This window comes from Parasteatoda tepidariorum, chromosome 7, assembly GCF_982258835.1.
Source record: "Parasteatoda tepidariorum strain Cologne lab strain chromosome 7, Ptep-v5.0, whole genome shotgun sequence".
NCBI lineage: Eukaryota > Metazoa > Arthropoda > Arachnida > Araneae > Theridiidae > Parasteatoda > Parasteatoda tepidariorum.
In genome coordinates this window covers 94,222,710-94,241,741 of record NC_141761.1, presented here as the reverse complement: position 1 = coordinate 94,241,741, position 19,032 = coordinate 94,222,710, and the positions used below count along the sequence as shown (strand labels likewise).

Below are 19,032 nucleotides of genomic sequence, written 5' to 3'. Positions count from 1 at the left end.
AATGTTATTTTTTAACAATTCCTCTATTTGTAAATCAATTTCTTGTTGTTGTTTTGGGGATGTTTTGTACGGCCTTAGAGGTATAGGTAAATCTGAGGTTAACCTGACTCTTTCCGGTTCCATTCTAATTTCTCCTACGTCATGTTTGTGTTTCGCAAAAATATCATCATAACTTTTTAAAATTTCTTTTAAGTCCATATTTTCTATTTTGCTTTCATTTTTATTTTTTCGACGATATTAACCTGATAATGTGTGCGCCCATTACCTAGATCTATCTTCGAATCATTTGAAATTTTTGGACATTTTTTCTTTTTCCTATTTGTCCTTTTCCTTTTATTTTTGTTACCCTTTACATTATTTTTTTCAATGTTTGCTTTAACTGAAACATCTTCAACTTTTATTTTTTCAACATTTTTACCCTTAACATTTTGAGAATTTTGCTGTCTAATGTGCAAAGATAAGTTGTCATTGTTAGAATTAGCAGAGGTGATCAATCTCTTACCAAATTGAGTAACAACTGGCCCGACACAATCAATAAACAAACAAAACTCTTTGCAAGTCTGCAACCCAAGTAAAGCATATGGTAAATCAGTATCAATTACAAAAAACTTAACTGAATTAACAATTTCGCCTAATTTAAGGGGAAACTCACAAATTTTGTTAAGTGTTAGTTGTCTTTTCGTTTGGGTAACCTTTAATTCCTCACATTTTTTAATAGGAATATTCAATTTTAACACCAAATCTTTTGGTATTACATTTAATGTTGACCCGGTATCAACATTCAATAATATCTCTTTGTTTACTTTTTCATTTTTATTTTGTTTTGGACGTCCCTTTAGGTATTTATTTTCCACTTTACCTCCATTTAGGTATTCATTTTCAACTTTATATCCGGATATTAGTAATTGCTATTGATTACTTGTCATATTTTGAACGTTCACATCAACCATATTATTAGGGTTGTTTACACACTTGGAGCCCATGTGAAATTGATTCAAAAGTCCTTTCTTTGAGCAATATTTACATTGATTTAATGGGTTCTCCTGTGTTGTATGATGTATTTTGGGTTTTGTCACATTCGGGGTTACATTTTTATTTTTAGGACAAGCCGGGGCTTTATGTCCTGGTGCATTACACTTAAAGCACTTGATGTCATATTTCGGGTTTTCTAACTTCTTAACATATGGTCCCTTATTAGCTTGAAATTTATTTTTATCTAAGTTACTTTTAATTTTTTCATAAAGTTTAAGTTTTTGTTTAAATTCAAAAAGATTACTGGCTCCATAAAGAACTGTTTTATTATTTGTTTGGTCTGGTATTCCTTGAATTATGTAAGTGATTAGAGCTAAGTCATGAATATCACTTTGAGTAGCCATTTCTCTCATTTTTAGGAAATATTCTTGAAGAGTTTCATTATACCTTTGTTTTCTTTTTTGCAACATTGCATGTACTTCTGCACTATTGCAACTAAGTCCAAATTCTTCAAGCAAAAGATTTTTTAATTTTTCATACGAATTTAACTGAGTTTCACTTCTAATAAAAGTTAATGCGTTATTTTTCATACATCTTTTTGCAAATAAAAATTTTTGCATATCAGACAATTTAAATAAATTAGCATGAGTTTCTAAATTTTCAAACCAAGAATTTATGTTATCAAAGCGGTTTCCATTAAACATAGGGGTAACTGCTTCAATATCTGAAAAACTAACTACTAATTTTGTTTCATTTTCCCTATTTATATAATTACTAGAACTTTGACTATAGGATACCATATCTTCACCAACACTACTTTTTGTACATATAGAATTTAAACTAACTTGTGTAAATTTATTTACATAAGTTTTAGTTGGTAAATGTGGTTCAAAATCAGTTTGGGTGTGTTTACTTTCAAACTGAGTAGTTTCCTCCTCATCTTCGGAGGGATTTTCATTTACGATCGAATTTTTTAAGTGATTGAAATCACATAAACAATTTAAAATATGTTTTGCGATTTCATTTTTATTTCCCTCACTGGAAATATTTAGAATGTCTGAAATTTTGATTAAATCCGAAAAATTAAAAGTATCACAAATTTCTTTCAGTTTGTTTGCAAATTCATTATCGTTAGTTTCAAAAGAAAATTCTGAAAAATTCAGAATTTTGTTACGGTTTAATCTAGACAAATCATTTGGAAACAAAAGTTTAAATAATAACTTAATTTTGTTTGCCTTCGCTACTTTAATTGACGTTTGAACCACATCTATTTCTTTTAAAAACATTTTAAAAGCAGTATAAATGCACTATTCTATCATAAAAAATAATTAAAAAAAAGCAATATAAACACAAAATTGCACTTCATATTTTACGATTATTCAAAGATACGTAATAAGAAAATTTTATATTACTAAAATAAACAATAAAAATTATTCATTATGAAGGAGAAAAAAAAATTATATATGCAGATATGCAAGGGATTTCTCTATTGTAATAAAAAAAAAACACTTTTTATCACACTTGGAAGGAGAAAAAAATCTTTTTCCTGTAAAGGAATTTTCCATAGGAGCAAAAGCTCCTCAAATTTTTCTAATAAAAAACGCGCACATAATTGGTTTTCTTCTTCTATATTTTGTTTTCACAACACTTCTCACATCACTCGGTGCCGACTCACTACACATTTTTTTTTTCACAACATCATGATTAGGACTTTTCTAAAACACTAATCCGCATAAATCGCACACTTCCATTGTGTTTCTTGGGCACTAACAGGCACAAAACTTTATGAGGGCTCAGCCAAAAGCGAACGGTCTGACTCCAGGCATCAGCATTCCAGTAGCGATAAGGAACAGATTTTTTAGGAAGGGATGAGGAATCCTTCAGAACGGCGTTAGGCGATTTCTTCCGGGTGTCTAGGATGGGAAGTCTTTTCATTTTTTCCCCACAATCGAAAACTTTTTAATCTCAGGAGTCCAATGAAGTTTTTTCTCTTCAAACCAAGGGGGTGAAAAAGGGAGTTCCAAGGCGAAGTAGCAGTCACTTAAGGCCTAGCTCGCAATATTATAGAATTGCTGAGTTTCTTCCGCGATGCCTACATCCTGCCGGCTTGGTTTTCAATAATAAAGTAAATAATAAGGAAAACAAAGTGGTTAGTTCGGTTATGATTTTCCTTTTCAGCTACTGTAAAAATGAAATTTTGCTCATTTCATTACTAATTCTAATTTACTAATTATTAATACTAATTTTACAATGTTTTTTATACTAATTTTTTTCTGTACTTTCTTAGGTAACATTGTCTGAGTAAAAACTCTTTGAAATGTTCATCATCTTTAAACCTATATTTATTAAAGAATTATGATAAAAAAATAATGTTGTTACCGAACAAAATCAAATCAACGAGCATTTTTTTCGACATTTTTTTAAACTGTATTTTATTTTTCTAATTTTCTTTTAGTTAAGATAAAAATGAAATTATGCTGTTTATCTGATAATGAAGATATATTTTTGAAAACTTCTTCAGAAGCATAATTGCAGGAAGTCATACAGGAAGTTTGTAAAATTTTTAGCGTACTGTTTTTTAGTTTCATTACAATTTTTTGCTTTCAGCTACGGTAAAAATAAAATTATGTTCTTAAAAAAAATTGATAACGATAAATGTTTCGATAAAAATTTCGAAATTTGATGACAAAATTTTTTTATTTGAAATTTCTTGGATAAAATTGTCTTAGTACTACCTTTATCTACTAAAAAAATCATGAACAAAAAAAAGTAAAGTTGTCAAAGTAAACTAATAACAAATTTTTTAGTGTTTTTCTTTTTTTTTTTGGTCTCTATCTTAAATTTTAATTTTCTTTCAGTTAAGTTTAGAATTTAAGGTGGTAATCTGATAATGAACATAAACATATATTTTTGGAAACTTTTTCACTAACACTATCTATGCATGACGTTTGTGCAATGTTCATTACCTTCTAACCTACGTTTACCAAAAAAAATAAATAAAAAAAAAATAAAGAACTTTTATCGCATATTTTTTTTTTCTCTTTTATCAGTTACGGGGAATATAAAATGTTGCTAATTACATGACAACGAAGGTATAATTTTTGAAACATTAATTCCTTGAAAGGTTTAATGTATTAAAAACTATATTTACCATATAATTACAAGAAAATTAAATTTGTTATTGTATGAAAGCTTATAATCTAGATATATTTTAGTATATAACTTTCAACGTATTTTTTTAGTATATTATTCTTTATTCTATTACTTTTTACTTTTTTATTTTTTAGTATGCAATTTTTAGTACGTTATTTTTAACATCATGAATTATAACTTTTATTACAGTAAAAATAAAAACAATAACAAGATATGGATTGAATACTTTAACTTATTTAGTTAAACTTGGACTTCTCACTGCAGTCATAGATCTAAAGGATCCCCCAAACTTTGAATTTTTCAGTTTGAAAACTTTTGACCAGAAAACAACATCCAAAGTAATAAATTAAAAAATGTATAAAATTTGCTGTAACAAAGCCATCATAATTTAGATCCATGGTTTGGTTTAGTCCAAGATATATTTTATTTCCAAATTGGATAGTTTTTATTATCCGAAGTCAAATTGTCGCAGTTTAAAAAAAAGTAACTATTTTAAAATTCTTTCCAAAATGTTAATGTCTTTATGAATTTTTAAAAGTATTGATAGATTAATTTCTTTTTTTGTCATTCTTGATAAATTCCAGCCAAAAAATTCTTTTACTTATTTATTTATTTATCAAAAGATGTTGTTTGAACTTTCAAAGTTATCTTAGATTCATTGAAATTCATAAAGTTGTGCGAAATTCCCAAATTTTTACAGTTAGAACTCTCTTTTTCTTCTTCTTTTTTTTAAAAGGAAAAAAGGGAAAAAGTAATCGATATCTAAATTTAAAATCTTCCTATTCGAAATTAACACCAGTAATATTACAGAGAGCTCAAATATTACAGTAAAATGAGCGGGCTCTGTATTACTTAAAAAAAAAAAAAAAAAAAAAAAAATTCCAGCGAGTTTAGAATATTTTTGAAAATATATCTGTAAATTTTAATCAATGTTGTTCGGAAACTGTCAATTTAAAACCGTTTAAAGAAACTGTTTTAAGAAAATAAAAATCATTGAGCATAAACGGTTGCCGTAGTTACGCTTCTGTTCATAAATAAAATCGAACAATCTCAAAATCACCATTTTTTTTTCTAAATTATTGATTTAACAGAGAATAAATCTTTGAAAAAATAACACTGTAAAAAATGAAAAGAAACTATCGGTCAACACTGTAAGAGAAAGCATGGAGTGACAAGAGCTAACAATAACGTTTGCTCCAATAAGATGATCAAAAGTTAAGATTTTCTATCCCCAAATTTAAATCTTTAAATATTTGACAAAAAACAAGGGAAATTTTTTTGCGAAGTGATTACAATATAAAATGTCATCTTACTTTCATTATTCAACGCGAAAAAGAAATTTTTATTTAATAACAGAAAATGCATTTCAAATGGAAGGATGTTTATATATGGAAAAAAGTTTATAACGTCACATGATAATTATTTCAATTGTTTGTTTAGACAATGATAAAAATTTCACATGTGATTCATGCTCATCTTAACAATTTAATAATATAATAACCAAGTTCCCCCCCCCCCTGAAATTTGAACCATCAAATTAAAAGTTTAAAGCTTGGCCATCGAGGATGTTAAGCAATCCTACTGCTGCCATCTATGCTTCGAGTTCTAAACTTACTATCTACTTTGGATTGAGCGTGGTATCTTTTGCAAACGTTTCTTATCATTCAATTTACTTTTTCGATTTGCTTATTTATTATTATAGTTTTTAATTTTTATAAGATTGCTCTTTTATACTAACTCGTCCTGCACTTGTTTAATGTATAATTACAGTTCATCTAATTACAGTAATTTTAATTTTTTTTTTATTATTTTTAATTTTGGGGAATGAAATTAAAATATTTCTTAAACTTTCAGATACAGATTTTTTTAAAAAATGGAAATTTTTTTTCGCAATATTCCAAATATCTTAAAAGTTAAAAATAGTTTTATAAGTTTGCGTAAAGATTGAGGTTAACGCGTGCTTCACGAAATAGTTATGTCGTCATTAATAATTCATACAATAATAGTATTGTAAAAATATAATTTTTGTTAAAGGGGAATTTTCGTGGGACTACATGAATTAAATTTTCGATATTTGGAACAGAGTTACAACTCTTAAATTTTTTCACAGCAATGCTGAACTTGAAAAACATAGTTTCGCAATTGATTACGTAACGCATTTCCACAATTTTGTATTCTTTTTCATAAGAATGTTCGAATAGCATGCAAGTTAGTGGAAAAAAAAGAGCACAAACCACACATACAACTAAACAATGTAACACTGAATAAAACTTCGATTTATTAATCCAAAAAATACAGTAATAATCGTTAGCCATTATGTGTAGAAGAATTCTACAAATATCAATCCGGTATTATGGTATACATGTTACCGGCGAAGTTGGAATTCCGGCACAATATACAATACCTAAAATTAAACTGTGAAATTGCAAATAATTATATACTATTTCTCATATTGTTAGTATAGAGCAAAATCAAATCATTGTTTCTGTCTTAATTTTAGAAATGACCTTAAAATGTTTACCATATTTTCAGATATTTGATAATAATATCTACATCATTAATATCAAAAGTTTTTTAATCTTTTAAAAATTTCGATCTGTTAAACATTGGCCACATGTTTTAAAAAAATGTCACTGACAAATTACCCTGTCCACCAAAACTATGGCCACAGGCTAGAAACAAAATTTTCTGTTACGTTACTGCCTAATAATGTCTAAATATTGAATACAATGCTACATGACAAATCGGCTAGGTATAAAATGTATTTGTATAATTATGATTTATCAGCATTAGAATTTTTCTGCAACAAGTAAATTTACATTTTATTTTGTTTTTCTTAATAAGAGAAGCATAAATTTTCAGTAACCACCATGTATGTATTATTAAAACTAACCAGTATAATAATCCAGCTTCATTGTATTGGTCACTGACGGGTATTCCATATTATAGTATCAATTCAAGTTAACAGGTCATTATCCGGTATCTTCTAAGAAAAAAATAAGTTATAAATTTAACTAAGAAAATTCTATTTTATTTCACTTTTAGATCGTCAATCCAGTAATATTTTTTTAGAAAAAAGAAAGCAAGGAAGAAATATGTTCTTTCGTTCCACGCAATTTACATTTGCCAAATCATACTATCCGACTTTCCTAGAAGACATTTTTCATTATATACTATGATTAAGTAAATTATATAATTATTCTTGCGTTTCATAGTTTCGTTAAAATGTCAAGCATAGTACACACGCCAACATTTCTCACTTTGCCAGATTCTCACATTCATCACATCACAAACACATAAATTATGATCACACATTTTTAAAAATTTGCACAATTATGTGCTGAAGTCCTTCCTTGGAAATAAAAAATAATTTTCGATATTTTGCAACCGAAAGAATAGTTTTACCTTTTATGATGGGAATCAAAACAATTGCTTAAAATGTAATTTCAGAATTTTTTTTTAATTTTGCGATTGTAGGTATAAAAAAGAAGGGATTGTAGTTATAAAAAATGTATCATTCATACTTGACGGAACTATTTGACGAATTACTATTTTCTCATTTTTTGCTTTTAAAGAAAATACATAAAAGAGAAAAGTTTTAGAAAGTTATTAAATATTTAAATATTCTAATACAATTGTTCTGATCATATTTGTATCTATAATATTTTGCAAATTACAAGGTTTTTGTTGAAAATATAATGATAAGCCACATTTAAAATTCTTCAGGGGAGTGCTTTTGGTGAGGAACACCCTGATAAACATGAAAGCATTAAAATATTTCTATGTAATGTGCTGCCGTCTAGTGGACATTCCGGAAGTTTGAAGTTACCTATCCAAAAACACAATCTGCAAAACTTGTCCCAAGCCTTTTAATTCAAAGATTGTGTCCAATGACAACTTAAGATAAATCTGAATGCTGAAAGCTCAGAATATCTCTCCTAGAGTCTATACAAAATTTTATTATAAGTCCATGACCCTCTGAAGCTCTTGCAACTCTTATCTCTAATGTAAAAGAATAAATAAATAAAATTGCAAAATTCTTCATTTAGAAAACTCTGAAAATTTTACCAGAAATTTTCATTCTAAACGAAACATTATAGATAACTTTGGGGAACAAACTTTTTGTTGCATTTATTTAACAACTAGACTTTACCTAATTCGTGTATGAAGATATCAAGTCTGAAGAACTTAGTTTTAGTCCTAAAGCTAAAGATTGTTTTTTTTTAATGATATTTTTAAGCCTATTTTTAGTCGAAAGATACAAGTACGAAAACGTTATATATTACAAGGCGTTGCATGAATGTTGTGGCAAACTTCGAAGGGATTCAGGGTACATCATCAGTATTAAAATTCCAATCCCGTAAATTCCCTCGTACTCTGCTCGAAGTGCTTCCAAGAAGCACACGTAAAAAAACAGTACATAATAGGGGAAGCACATCTAGCGGCATATGATGACATTTCTGGGTATGGGTTACTATGGAATTTTAATCTTTCTGATGTACCCTAACTTCCGTAGAAGTTTGTCGCAACATTTACGCGACCCCCTATTATACATAACGTTTTTAAACTTCGTTTACATTTCGACAAAAAATAGACTAAAAATGTCATTAAAAAGAAACTGTAGCTCAGAGAGAGAAACAGATTACAGATTTGAAATCAGTGACGTGAAAATCTAAGATCCGTTAAAAAATCTTATGCAATAGAAAACGAACAAAAAAATGTACCCCAATGTAATATACACTATTTATAATTTTTAAAAAAAGTTAAACATGTTCCTCAAAGTCAGCTACTGGCATTAACTCATAGGATCCTTTAGATCTCTTGTGCCAAATTATGAAAGCTATTATAATTATCGAAGTAACAATTAGACCACTTAATAAAGCAATTCCAGCGGCAGCCATGGGTGAGAGTTTCGATGACCTTGATGGAGAATGAATGGAAGAAGACTCGTAGATCAACGTCGTCGTAAAAAATATGGTAGAATTTTCTGTACTGCTATGATTATAATCTACAGTACTAGTATAGAAAATTACAGTAGTGCTATTATTGTCTGAAGTGGTGGTACTAACTGAGAAATCGCTACTAGACGATGCGTTTTCTGTATCATTTTTTATTCCATTTGTGGACAGGTCGAAAGTCATGTTTACTTCTTGAAACAGTCTGCTTGCATTCTTTCCTACTTTTCTTGTTGAATTTTCAACAACTGTATCTGTTTGAGATCCATCGAAAAAGTATTGGTAATTATCCATTGATAATCGGAAGTACCCATAAGCATAATCTAAAAAAAAAAGGTGAAAAGTTTTTTATTCATTCAATTAATATGCGAATACTTTTTGAATAGACAGTATTTGTTAGTAAATTTACTATTGAATCCATTAAGTGGCCCTTTCCTCTCCCGACCGAACTCAATTGTGGAAGGGATGGAGACAGTAAGAGAAAAATATAAAGATTTTTTTATTCTTTTTTATTTAATTTTCGCAATATAACTAATGCTGAATATTTGCTCTGTTAAACACAAGATAAAAATTTGATTAGTAGTCTATTATACACCGAAGAGCCATTACATTATGACCACCCTCCATCTATAACAATGGGCTCGCCCAGGTTTTCATGGTTTCTCGCCCAGGAACAATGTTTTCATGAGGCACATTAGGACCCATAATCCTCATAAAACAATCCCTGACGTCTGTAAGCTACTTGAACATAGTTACAGACCAGGTTCACCCATTCATGGCAACAGTTTTTCCTGCGGGGGATGGTGTTTACCAACAGCATAATGCACCATGTCATAAGGGTCGAATCGTCGAGAAACATTTCTGTGACTTTCAAGTCATGTTTTGGCTCCCAAATTCACCTGACCTTAATCCAATAGAGCATTTGTGGTCCTACTTGGAAAACCAAATTCGTGCTGCCACGCTACCCCCCCGCAATGTGAGGGTATTGCAGGACCAGTTGGTGAGCGCTTGGTACCAGATACCTCAGACTACCTATCAGCACCTTGTGGAATTAATGCCACGGCGGGTGCTAGCAGTTTTGAGGGCTAAATGTGGTCATACATACTATTAGCAGGGTGGTCATAATGTAATGGCTCTTCTGTGTATATGAAAGAACGAAACCGGTAAAAGTTCATCCTTGAGAACTGATTTTAGTTTTCATACTTATCATCACTGTCCCTTCACTAAACTTAGTGTGAAATTTAAACGAGTGATGCCTCAAGAACAGTGGAAGATGTTATTGTCAGGTAAATTCATTTTAATATTCATTTATTGCAGGAAGTTCGATACAATATTACTATACATAGTTAGAATAGTGTGATTAAGAAAAATATGCGAACTGTTTGCAATTTCAAATTAGTATTGAAATGCACAGGTTTAGAATTTTCTACAGTGAAAAGTTTTCGGAACTTCAGTGTTCAAAAAAGTATACAAAAGCTAGACGTTAAGAACGTATCCAATGAGCGAGCAAAGCGAGTATCGGATTGCGAAGCAATCCGAAATGAACTGCGAAAGCAGTTTCGGGGGTTGGCGAGCGCCAGCGAGCAGGGGGCGAAGCTTCCTAGTAAATAGTATTTCTAAAATCGAGCCTCATCGAATGGAACTCTCATTACTACATATAAATTTTTTCAAAACAAAAATTAACAAATGAAATAAATTACTGTTTATTTTTATAGCATTTTTTAAAGTTCAGTTATTCTATGGTGAATAACTAAAGTAAATAAATTGATAGAATAAAGTGATAAATCATAATGGCAACAACAACAAAAATTTCAAAGGTATGTAAAAAGAAAGAAAGCAAGGCATGTAAGGAATGGTGGCGAAGAAATAAAATTGTTCTCACTAGCGTTCTGTAAACGGTTCAGTGCCACAACCGAATAGTTATAATAGGAAGGATGTGTGTGGATAACTTTTTTACTTGGTAGAATTATCTATCTACTGAAATGTGTGGGAGTACTCAGGTGGAAATATCCTAGAAACTTGGAAGTACCCATAGTGTCATCTCTAGGCTTTGGCAACGATTCGAAGATGATGGTAATGTCAGTAGACGTTACATTATTGGGATGGAGTTAGGTTATATCCGAGTTACAACCCTGAACGAAGACCGGTATATAGCAGTAACTACCAAAAGAAGCAGACGGAGCGAATAATCCTACCTGATTCGTCAGCTATCTGCAACCATGGGTACCACAGTTTTAAGGCAAACTGTAAATAGACGTTTGGGAAATATAGATCTATGTGCTCGCAGGCTTGTCCGATGTGCTCCACTCACGGCAACTAATTGTTTCCAGCAATTAGCCTGAAGCAGAGAATATGCAATGTGGCCATAGTCACAGTGATGTTTTCCGACGAGTCCATGCTCAGCTTGCAGTCTGATTCAAGTCGAACTTTCATATGGAGAACGAAAAGTACCCGTTAGTACATCATTGTTAAGTTATACTTGTCTCCAGAAAAGATCTACTTGTTCAAATCGGAACCATCAGGATGTTTATGTTTGTTTAGGGGTGCCATGGATATAAAATTCACGTTTTCCGAAGACAACGCCAGTCCTCACTGAGCAAACATCCTAAACTAATGCCGTCAATGAGAATATCACCCGTATCGTAACCTGACTTGAATCCGATAGAACATGCGCGGGACATACTTGGTCAACGAGTAGCAGCCCGTTAACCACCTCCTACGTTTGTACCGGAACTTCGGAGAGCATTGCTTGCAGAGTAGATAAATTTTCCTCAAGATCATCTCGATAATTCATATCCTCAAGATCACGAATACCCGGCATGCCTAGGTGTTGTACGGACTGTATTTCATTGCATGGGAGACACATAATGTATTAACCACCATACCAACCATGTAGTATTAATATTTATTTTTTGTAAAGGAGATAAATTTTATTTTTTATAATTTTTCCAGGGTGCACAAAAATCGTAGTTTTTATGAATGGTATCAGACATATAACATCTCTTTTGTTTTTCATCCTTGGCCTAATAAATGGGTTTTATGAATAAGTCACGTTTGTTTCGTTTCTGAATATTATTTGCCAGACCTAGCATTATCCTTAATCTATAGACACTATAGAGTCAATTAATTGATAAAAGCGCACCTGAGTGAAAGACTTTGTAGACAACAATTTGAAATCGGTTTTAAAGATAAATCACCGTGTTGGTGTGGGGCATTTATTAGGCTTTTTTTTAAAAATCATTAGTCTGTGGGGGCGGTGTTATCGACTATGCCAACCTTCAACTATCAAAAGGTACCTCGTGACTGAATCAATCTTGAGGTACCTTTTGATAGATGAAGGTTGGCATAGTCGATAACACTGCCCCTACGTTGGTGACCCGGACGTGATTTGCACACGCAGTAACGCTCACTTCGATTGATAGTCCACATTGAACAGTTGACTTGCTGCTACTTGTGACTGCGACATTATCCACCTCCTCACTCTGTTGCTGCTCAGTCTCGTCTCGATCATACACGACGTCAGCCTGCATACGCTCGACTGCTAAAGGCAACACAGGAGTGACTAAGACCGTGAAGTAATACACCTCTCACATTCAGCACTCAAAAACCCAATGACCTTAAATCTAGCTCTCTCGATCTTTCACAAGTACAGCAACTAGTGGTATCCGTTCATCGAATTCTATCCCTGATAAAATTCTGGTGGGGGAGTATTGTGGCGTAACTACCACTACGAAAATTAAGCATCAATTCCCTAGTATATAAGACGTGCTAACTTGAATCAATCTTGAGGTACCTTTTGATAGATGAAGGTTGGTATAGTCGATAACACAGCCCCCACTAGTCATTTACTAGTTAGTCATTATTACAAAGTTTATATAAGAAAAATTCATTATTAATGATTTCGTAGTAGTATATCAAGTAGTCATTATTAGAAACATAACAAAATGTTGAGTGAAATTAAAATAAAACAACATATTTAACTTACTTAGCGTCGTAATCATCCATAACACTAAAGACAAATTCATTAACATTTTGTTGTTGTGTCCGATTTCAGTTCACAATCCCATTTTACTTTCATTCCAGAGTTTTGCTAAATTCTTCAACGAGATAAATTAATCAATAGAAGAGTGACATGTAGGACATAAAAACCGTCTCTCCTTAGCTGATATAACGGCACTCAACAACTGATAAGTAGAATAAGAAAAAAATTCACTCCTTTCTCAAGAAAGGCATGATAAAAAATAAACGTTTCGATTTCGGTATTAATGTACACAATGCCAACATGATAATGAAGGTATATCTTTAGAAACTTCTCGAATAATATTATCTGAATATGAAGTTGAAGTTTTTGAAATGTTTGTCTTTCGGTTTACATTTACCAAGAATTATATTAAAGGTAAATTTGCTATCGAATAAATGCAGGTCAATGAGCAATTTTTTAATGAACTGATTTTCAATTCAATTATAATTTTTTTTCTGCCACGGTAAAAATAAAATTTTGTTCATTATAAGATAATCATTTTTTTTTTTAAATTATTCATTTATTTTTTAGATACTCCTCGGGTAACATCATCTAATCATAAAGTATTTGAAATATTCACTACTCTTCAACCTTCATTTGCCAGAAATTACAAAAAAGATAAATTTGGTACCGATCAACGAACAATTTTTTCAGCGTATTACTTTTTAGATCCATTATAACTTTATGTTTTCAGCTATGGTCAAAATAAAATTGTGTTTTTTTTTACATTTCCTGCATTTACTAAAATATTATATAGATATATAAAAGAAAATAAAGTGGTTTTCAAATAAAAGCCAACCAACGAGCATTTTTTTTTTTATCTCTATCTTAAATTTCAATTTTCTTTCAGTTAAGCTTAGAATTTAGGGTGGTAATCTGATAATGAACATAAACATATATTTTTGAAAACTTTTTTACTAACATTATCTATGCATGACGTTTGTACAATGTTCATTACCTTCTAACCTACGTTTACTAAAAAAATAAAAATACAAAAAAGTAAAGAACTTTTTTCGTGTATTCTTCTTTTTTCTCTTTTATCAGTTGCGGGGAATATAAAATGTTGCTAATTACATGACAACGAAGGTATAATTTTTGAATTATTAATTCTTTGAAATGTTCAATGTGTTAAAAACTATGCTTACCATATAATTACAAGAAAAGTAAATTTGCTATTGTATGAAAGCTTATAATCTAGATATATTTTAGTATATAATTTTCAACGTATTTTTTTAGTATATTATTCTTTATTCTATTACTTTTTATTATTTTATTTTTTAGTATGCAATTTTTGGTATGTTATTTTTAACATCATGAATTATAACTTTTATTACAGTAAAAATAAGAATAATAACAAGATATGGATTGAATACTTTAACTTATTTAGTTAAACTTGGATTTCTCACTACAATCATAGATCTAAAGGATCCCCCAAACTTTGAATTTTTCAGTTTGAAAAATTTTGACCAGAAAACAACAATTAAAGTAATAAATTAAAAAATGAATAAAATTTGCTGTAACAAAGCCATCATAATTTAGATCCATGGTTTGGTTTAGTCCAAGATATATTTTATTTCCAAATTGGGTAGTTTTTATTATCCGAAGTCAAATTGTTGTAGTTAAAAAAAAGTAACTATTTTAAAATTCTTTCCAAAATGTTAATATCTTTATAAATTTTTAAAAGTATTGATAGATTAATTTCTTTTTTTGTCATTATTCCAGCAAAAAAATTCGTTTACTTATTTATTTATTTATCAAAAGATGTTGTTTGAACATTCAAAGTTATCTTAGATTCATTGAAATTCATTGAAATTCATAAAGTTGTGCGAAATTCCCAAATTTTTACAGTTAGAACTCTCTTTTTTTTTCTTTTTTTTTTAAAAAGAAAAAAAGGAAAAAGTCATCTATATCTAAATTTAAAATCTTCCTATTCGAAATTAACACTAGTAATATTACAGAGAGCTCAAATATTACCGTAAAATGAGCGGGCTCTGTATTACTTAAAAAAAAAAAATTATAGCGAGTTTAGAATATTTTTGAAAATAGATCTGTAAATTTTAATCAATGTTGTTCGGAAACTATCAATTTAAAACCGTTTAAATTCTTATTTTTACATATATTTCTTTCTAATCTACAGTTAAAACTTTTAACATTTCTAAAAAAAAATTTTCCCTAGTTAATTTTATTTTGTATATCTTTCCAGGAGATGACAAAGAAATTTAAAACAAATGTATTAAATTTAATATATAATTATGAATATTCGCATCATTATAATTAACTCTCCTATTATTATCAATTTATTACTTTTATTAATTTTATTAGTAATATTTAAGATATTGTTATATTTATAATAATCATTAAAATTAGCATCGAGCAATTTAAATGAATATAATTTGTTCGATATTTCAAATAGAGTTAAAAGGTTATTAGAAATTTTATTTGGAAGTGGGATATTTTTTATTTGATTACTCTGCACCATACTACATCAATGGATCCGAAAATATCTAACATATCCATTTTTAACATTATCAGAAATCCTTAAAATCTCAAAGGACTGCAGTTAGATTTTTATAGGAATCTAAGATTCACAAAGAAACAATTTCCAATACAATATATGATTGACTCCCAAGTGCATCGGTTCCGGTGTGCTCACGTACAAGCACTAAATTTTATACTTTTTTAAATTTTTTATTGCCCGTATCTACGAGATTTGTGCATACTACAACTTATTGGCGATCGAAATGGTCTGCAGGTGGCGTAGAGCAGAACTCTTTTCCTATGGCAACACTTCACATGCTTTCCCCATTAGCGTGTGGAAAGTCATAGAGGAAGGAAGTACGTTAGTTTCTCTCTTGATTTTCATATAGATTAAAATCTTTTAACTTGAGAAACTATATGGAACTGAAAACTATATTAAACATAGTTCTAAAGAAAAGTATCATGGTTATTTTAAAAAATATTTTTGTTAAATAAAAAGGAAAAAAATTAAGAAAAGGGAAAATAGCGTAGTACATTCCTATACAACTGAAAAGAGGAGGAGAGGGAAGGGAGAAGGGCTAAAGGCATGAAACCGGTCTCTCCCCAGATGGCGTATTCGAGTGTTGCGATCGCGAATAAGGCCTTATCAAATTGAAAAACGGACAGTGTGCAAGTAATAGAGAACGAATGGAGAATTATGCAATTATAGAATATTCACACTGCATGCGATAGCTCTAGACGCGCTTGCTAAAGTTAGGAAGGCTGCTTTTTTATTGTGCCGAAAATCGCATGCAAACTGAAATTTGATAGGCAAAATTATTGCGGGTAAATATTTTTCCCAATCCGAATCTTACATCCAAATTTAATGATGATTTCTTCGCATGTCAAAAAAATCGCTTTCAGTGAGAATTTCTGATCTATTTGTATGGTAAAACGGCACGTACTTGCAAAATTCACTTCAAACAAGCCATTTTCATTGTGTTCAAATCGAATAGATTGATTAGATGGAGACAATCAGGTCAGAAAGGCCTCTGATTCTGTATGGTACTATTCAAAGGCAATTCTCACTGAATGTGTGCTACGCAAACGAGAGTCACCGTCGAGAGAAAAGGAGAACCTGATGATTAAAAAAAATATTTACTTGTGAAACAGTCACCAATCAGGTCCTCTATTTTTAACTGCGTGATCGGAAGTGCGTGAACTGCATTCAGTGAGAGTGATTAACGAAAAAGGATATTAAATTGATGAAATTTTTCTAAGAGAAAATACACTACTGGTCCTTAAAATTGCAACAACTGGAGGGAATACAAATAACAGAATGATATTTATTGGGCATATAGATTTTAGTTAGAAGAAGAAGTGATTAAATATTCAGGATATACGGATGCATAGATCCTGAGGTACCAGTGTTCAGATCAGCCTCCCCTGGCAGTAATAACAGCAGTTATTTTCTCAGTCGAACAGAGATTGGATAGCATGGACGGGTACAGCATTCCCAGAGATGCCAACTTGCTCAGGGCAGCAAATATATATTTTCAAGTGGTAGTTTCTTAATTGTGATTCTTGGTTTAATAAATTCAATTTAGTAGATTTTTATCCACTACTATTTCTAAGTAATTCGTAGACTTATATAATTCACCACTTTATAGTACTTATGTCAAGCTACCTTTTAAAAGGAGAGCAAAAATAGTCATTTATTTTCAAAATTTACTTTGTAGTTATTTACCGTTATTTTAGTTATTTTGGCGTGTCCGGAGCAATTGGCATCTCTGCATTCCATGCAGCTTCAACATTATGCCACAATTCATCGACCATAATGACTGACGAGAGGTGGCATGCCAGTCGTTCGTCTACCATTGACCAGAAGTTTTCAGTAGGTGAGGAGAACATGCTGGCCAGGAAGGTCAGGACAGTGCGGGCTACATGCGGTTGTGCATTGCCCTGCTGAAACATAGCGTTATGGAGGCCTCGAAGATAAGGTAGAGCAACTAGCTCTAACTCATCAGAAATTTAAAGGCTGCTGTTCAAAGTGACGGAAATGTGAACAAGAGGTGATCTAGACGTGTATATCCCATGGCACCCCATACCATTACTCCAGGTGATGCGCCAGTATGACGATGTTGAATACAGGCTGCCGATGGGCGTTCTCCACGATGTCGCAAAACACTGATGCGGCCATCATGATGCTATATACAGAACCTGAATTCGTCTGAAAAGACAACGTCATGCCATTCATGCGTAAAGGTTCGTCGTTGATCGCACCATTGGAGGCACTCCTGCCTGTAATGCAGCGTCAAGGGTAGCCGAAGCCATGGTCGCCATGCTGCTTCAAACGTCGTCAAACTATTCGTGCAGATGCTTGTTGTCTTGCAAATGATCCCATTTGTCGACTCAGAGTTCGTGACGTAACCGTACTATCCCTTAAGGCCGTGTGGATAACATGTCTGTCTTCTCGGCTGTTAGTGATGGAGGGCCGCTGAGATCCTGCACGTCGTGCCATACGACCGTCATGAACCTATCGATTCAATATTCTGCTAACAGTCACGGGATCTCGATCAACGCGAGCAGCAATACTTCGGTATGATAAACCACAATCCCAGTAGACCACAATTCGACCTCGATCAAACTCAGACAACTACTGGAAGACATTTCTCCTTCTTACACGAGGCATAACAGAAACTCTTTATCTCTTCTTTTATTCACATTGTAGGTAATCATTTGCATATCACAACATACCTTATTCGTCCTGCAAATTTCCCGTTCGTTTTGAGTCGCCTTCTGCGTGTAGCAATTTTAAGGTCCAGTAGTGCAGTTCATCAATCGAAAGTGATCAGATGATTGTAAATCGCATCTAGCGAGAATGGCTTTTATATTGGTGATCGAAATGGGTTACAGGTGGCGTGGCGTGGAGTAGAATTCTCTACCTATGACAACACTTCGCATGCCTTCCCCATTAGCGTGTGGAGAGTCATGGAGGAAGAAAGTACGTTAATTTCTCTCCTGATTTTCATGTAGATTAAAATCTTTTAAGTTGGAAAACTGTATGGAACTGAAAACTACATTAAACATAGTTCTAAAGAAAAGCATCACGGAAATTTTGAAAAATATTTTTATTGAATAAAAAGGAAAAATATTAGAAAAAGGGAAAATATCGTTGTTGTGAAATGAAGTGCAGTGAGTAAAGTGTTGGCGAGGCGCGCCTCTGCGCTTGGCGTCAGATTTTGTCATTCAGTGTTATGATTCCGTCGGAGAAGCAGCTCTGACCAAGGAGCTGTTTGTTTTGTTGAATAAATGTTCGTTTTGTATTTAGAAGGCCTATGTGTCACTTTTATTTCCAATGCACCCAGCATCTGGTAGATGCAGCCCATGAACGATCTGGAATTTCTCCTTCGGTTTCTTACATAAATGGTACCCTCGGCGGGACACGGGTGCTTTTTGGAATGGATTTCGAAA

General features: G+C 31.6%; 1 protein-coding gene across 1 annotated transcript; it reads right to left on the bottom strand.

The window, feature by feature from the left end:
- Nucleotides 1–6,380: 6,380 nt before the first annotated feature.
- Nucleotides 6,381–13,316, bottom strand: He (Hemese). The gene is made up of 2 exons (XM_087168293.1): nucleotides 13,066–13,316; nucleotides 6,381–9,403 (listed from the first exon to the last, which is right to left on the bottom strand). Exons 1-2 carry the CDS (start codon nucleotides 13,109–13,111, stop codon nucleotides 8,889–8,891), a joined length of 561 nt encoding a protein of 186 aa, XP_087024419.1. The 5' UTR covers nucleotides 13,112–13,316; the 3' UTR covers nucleotides 6,381–8,888.
- Between the last annotated feature and the right edge of the window lie 5,716 nt (nucleotides 13,317–19,032).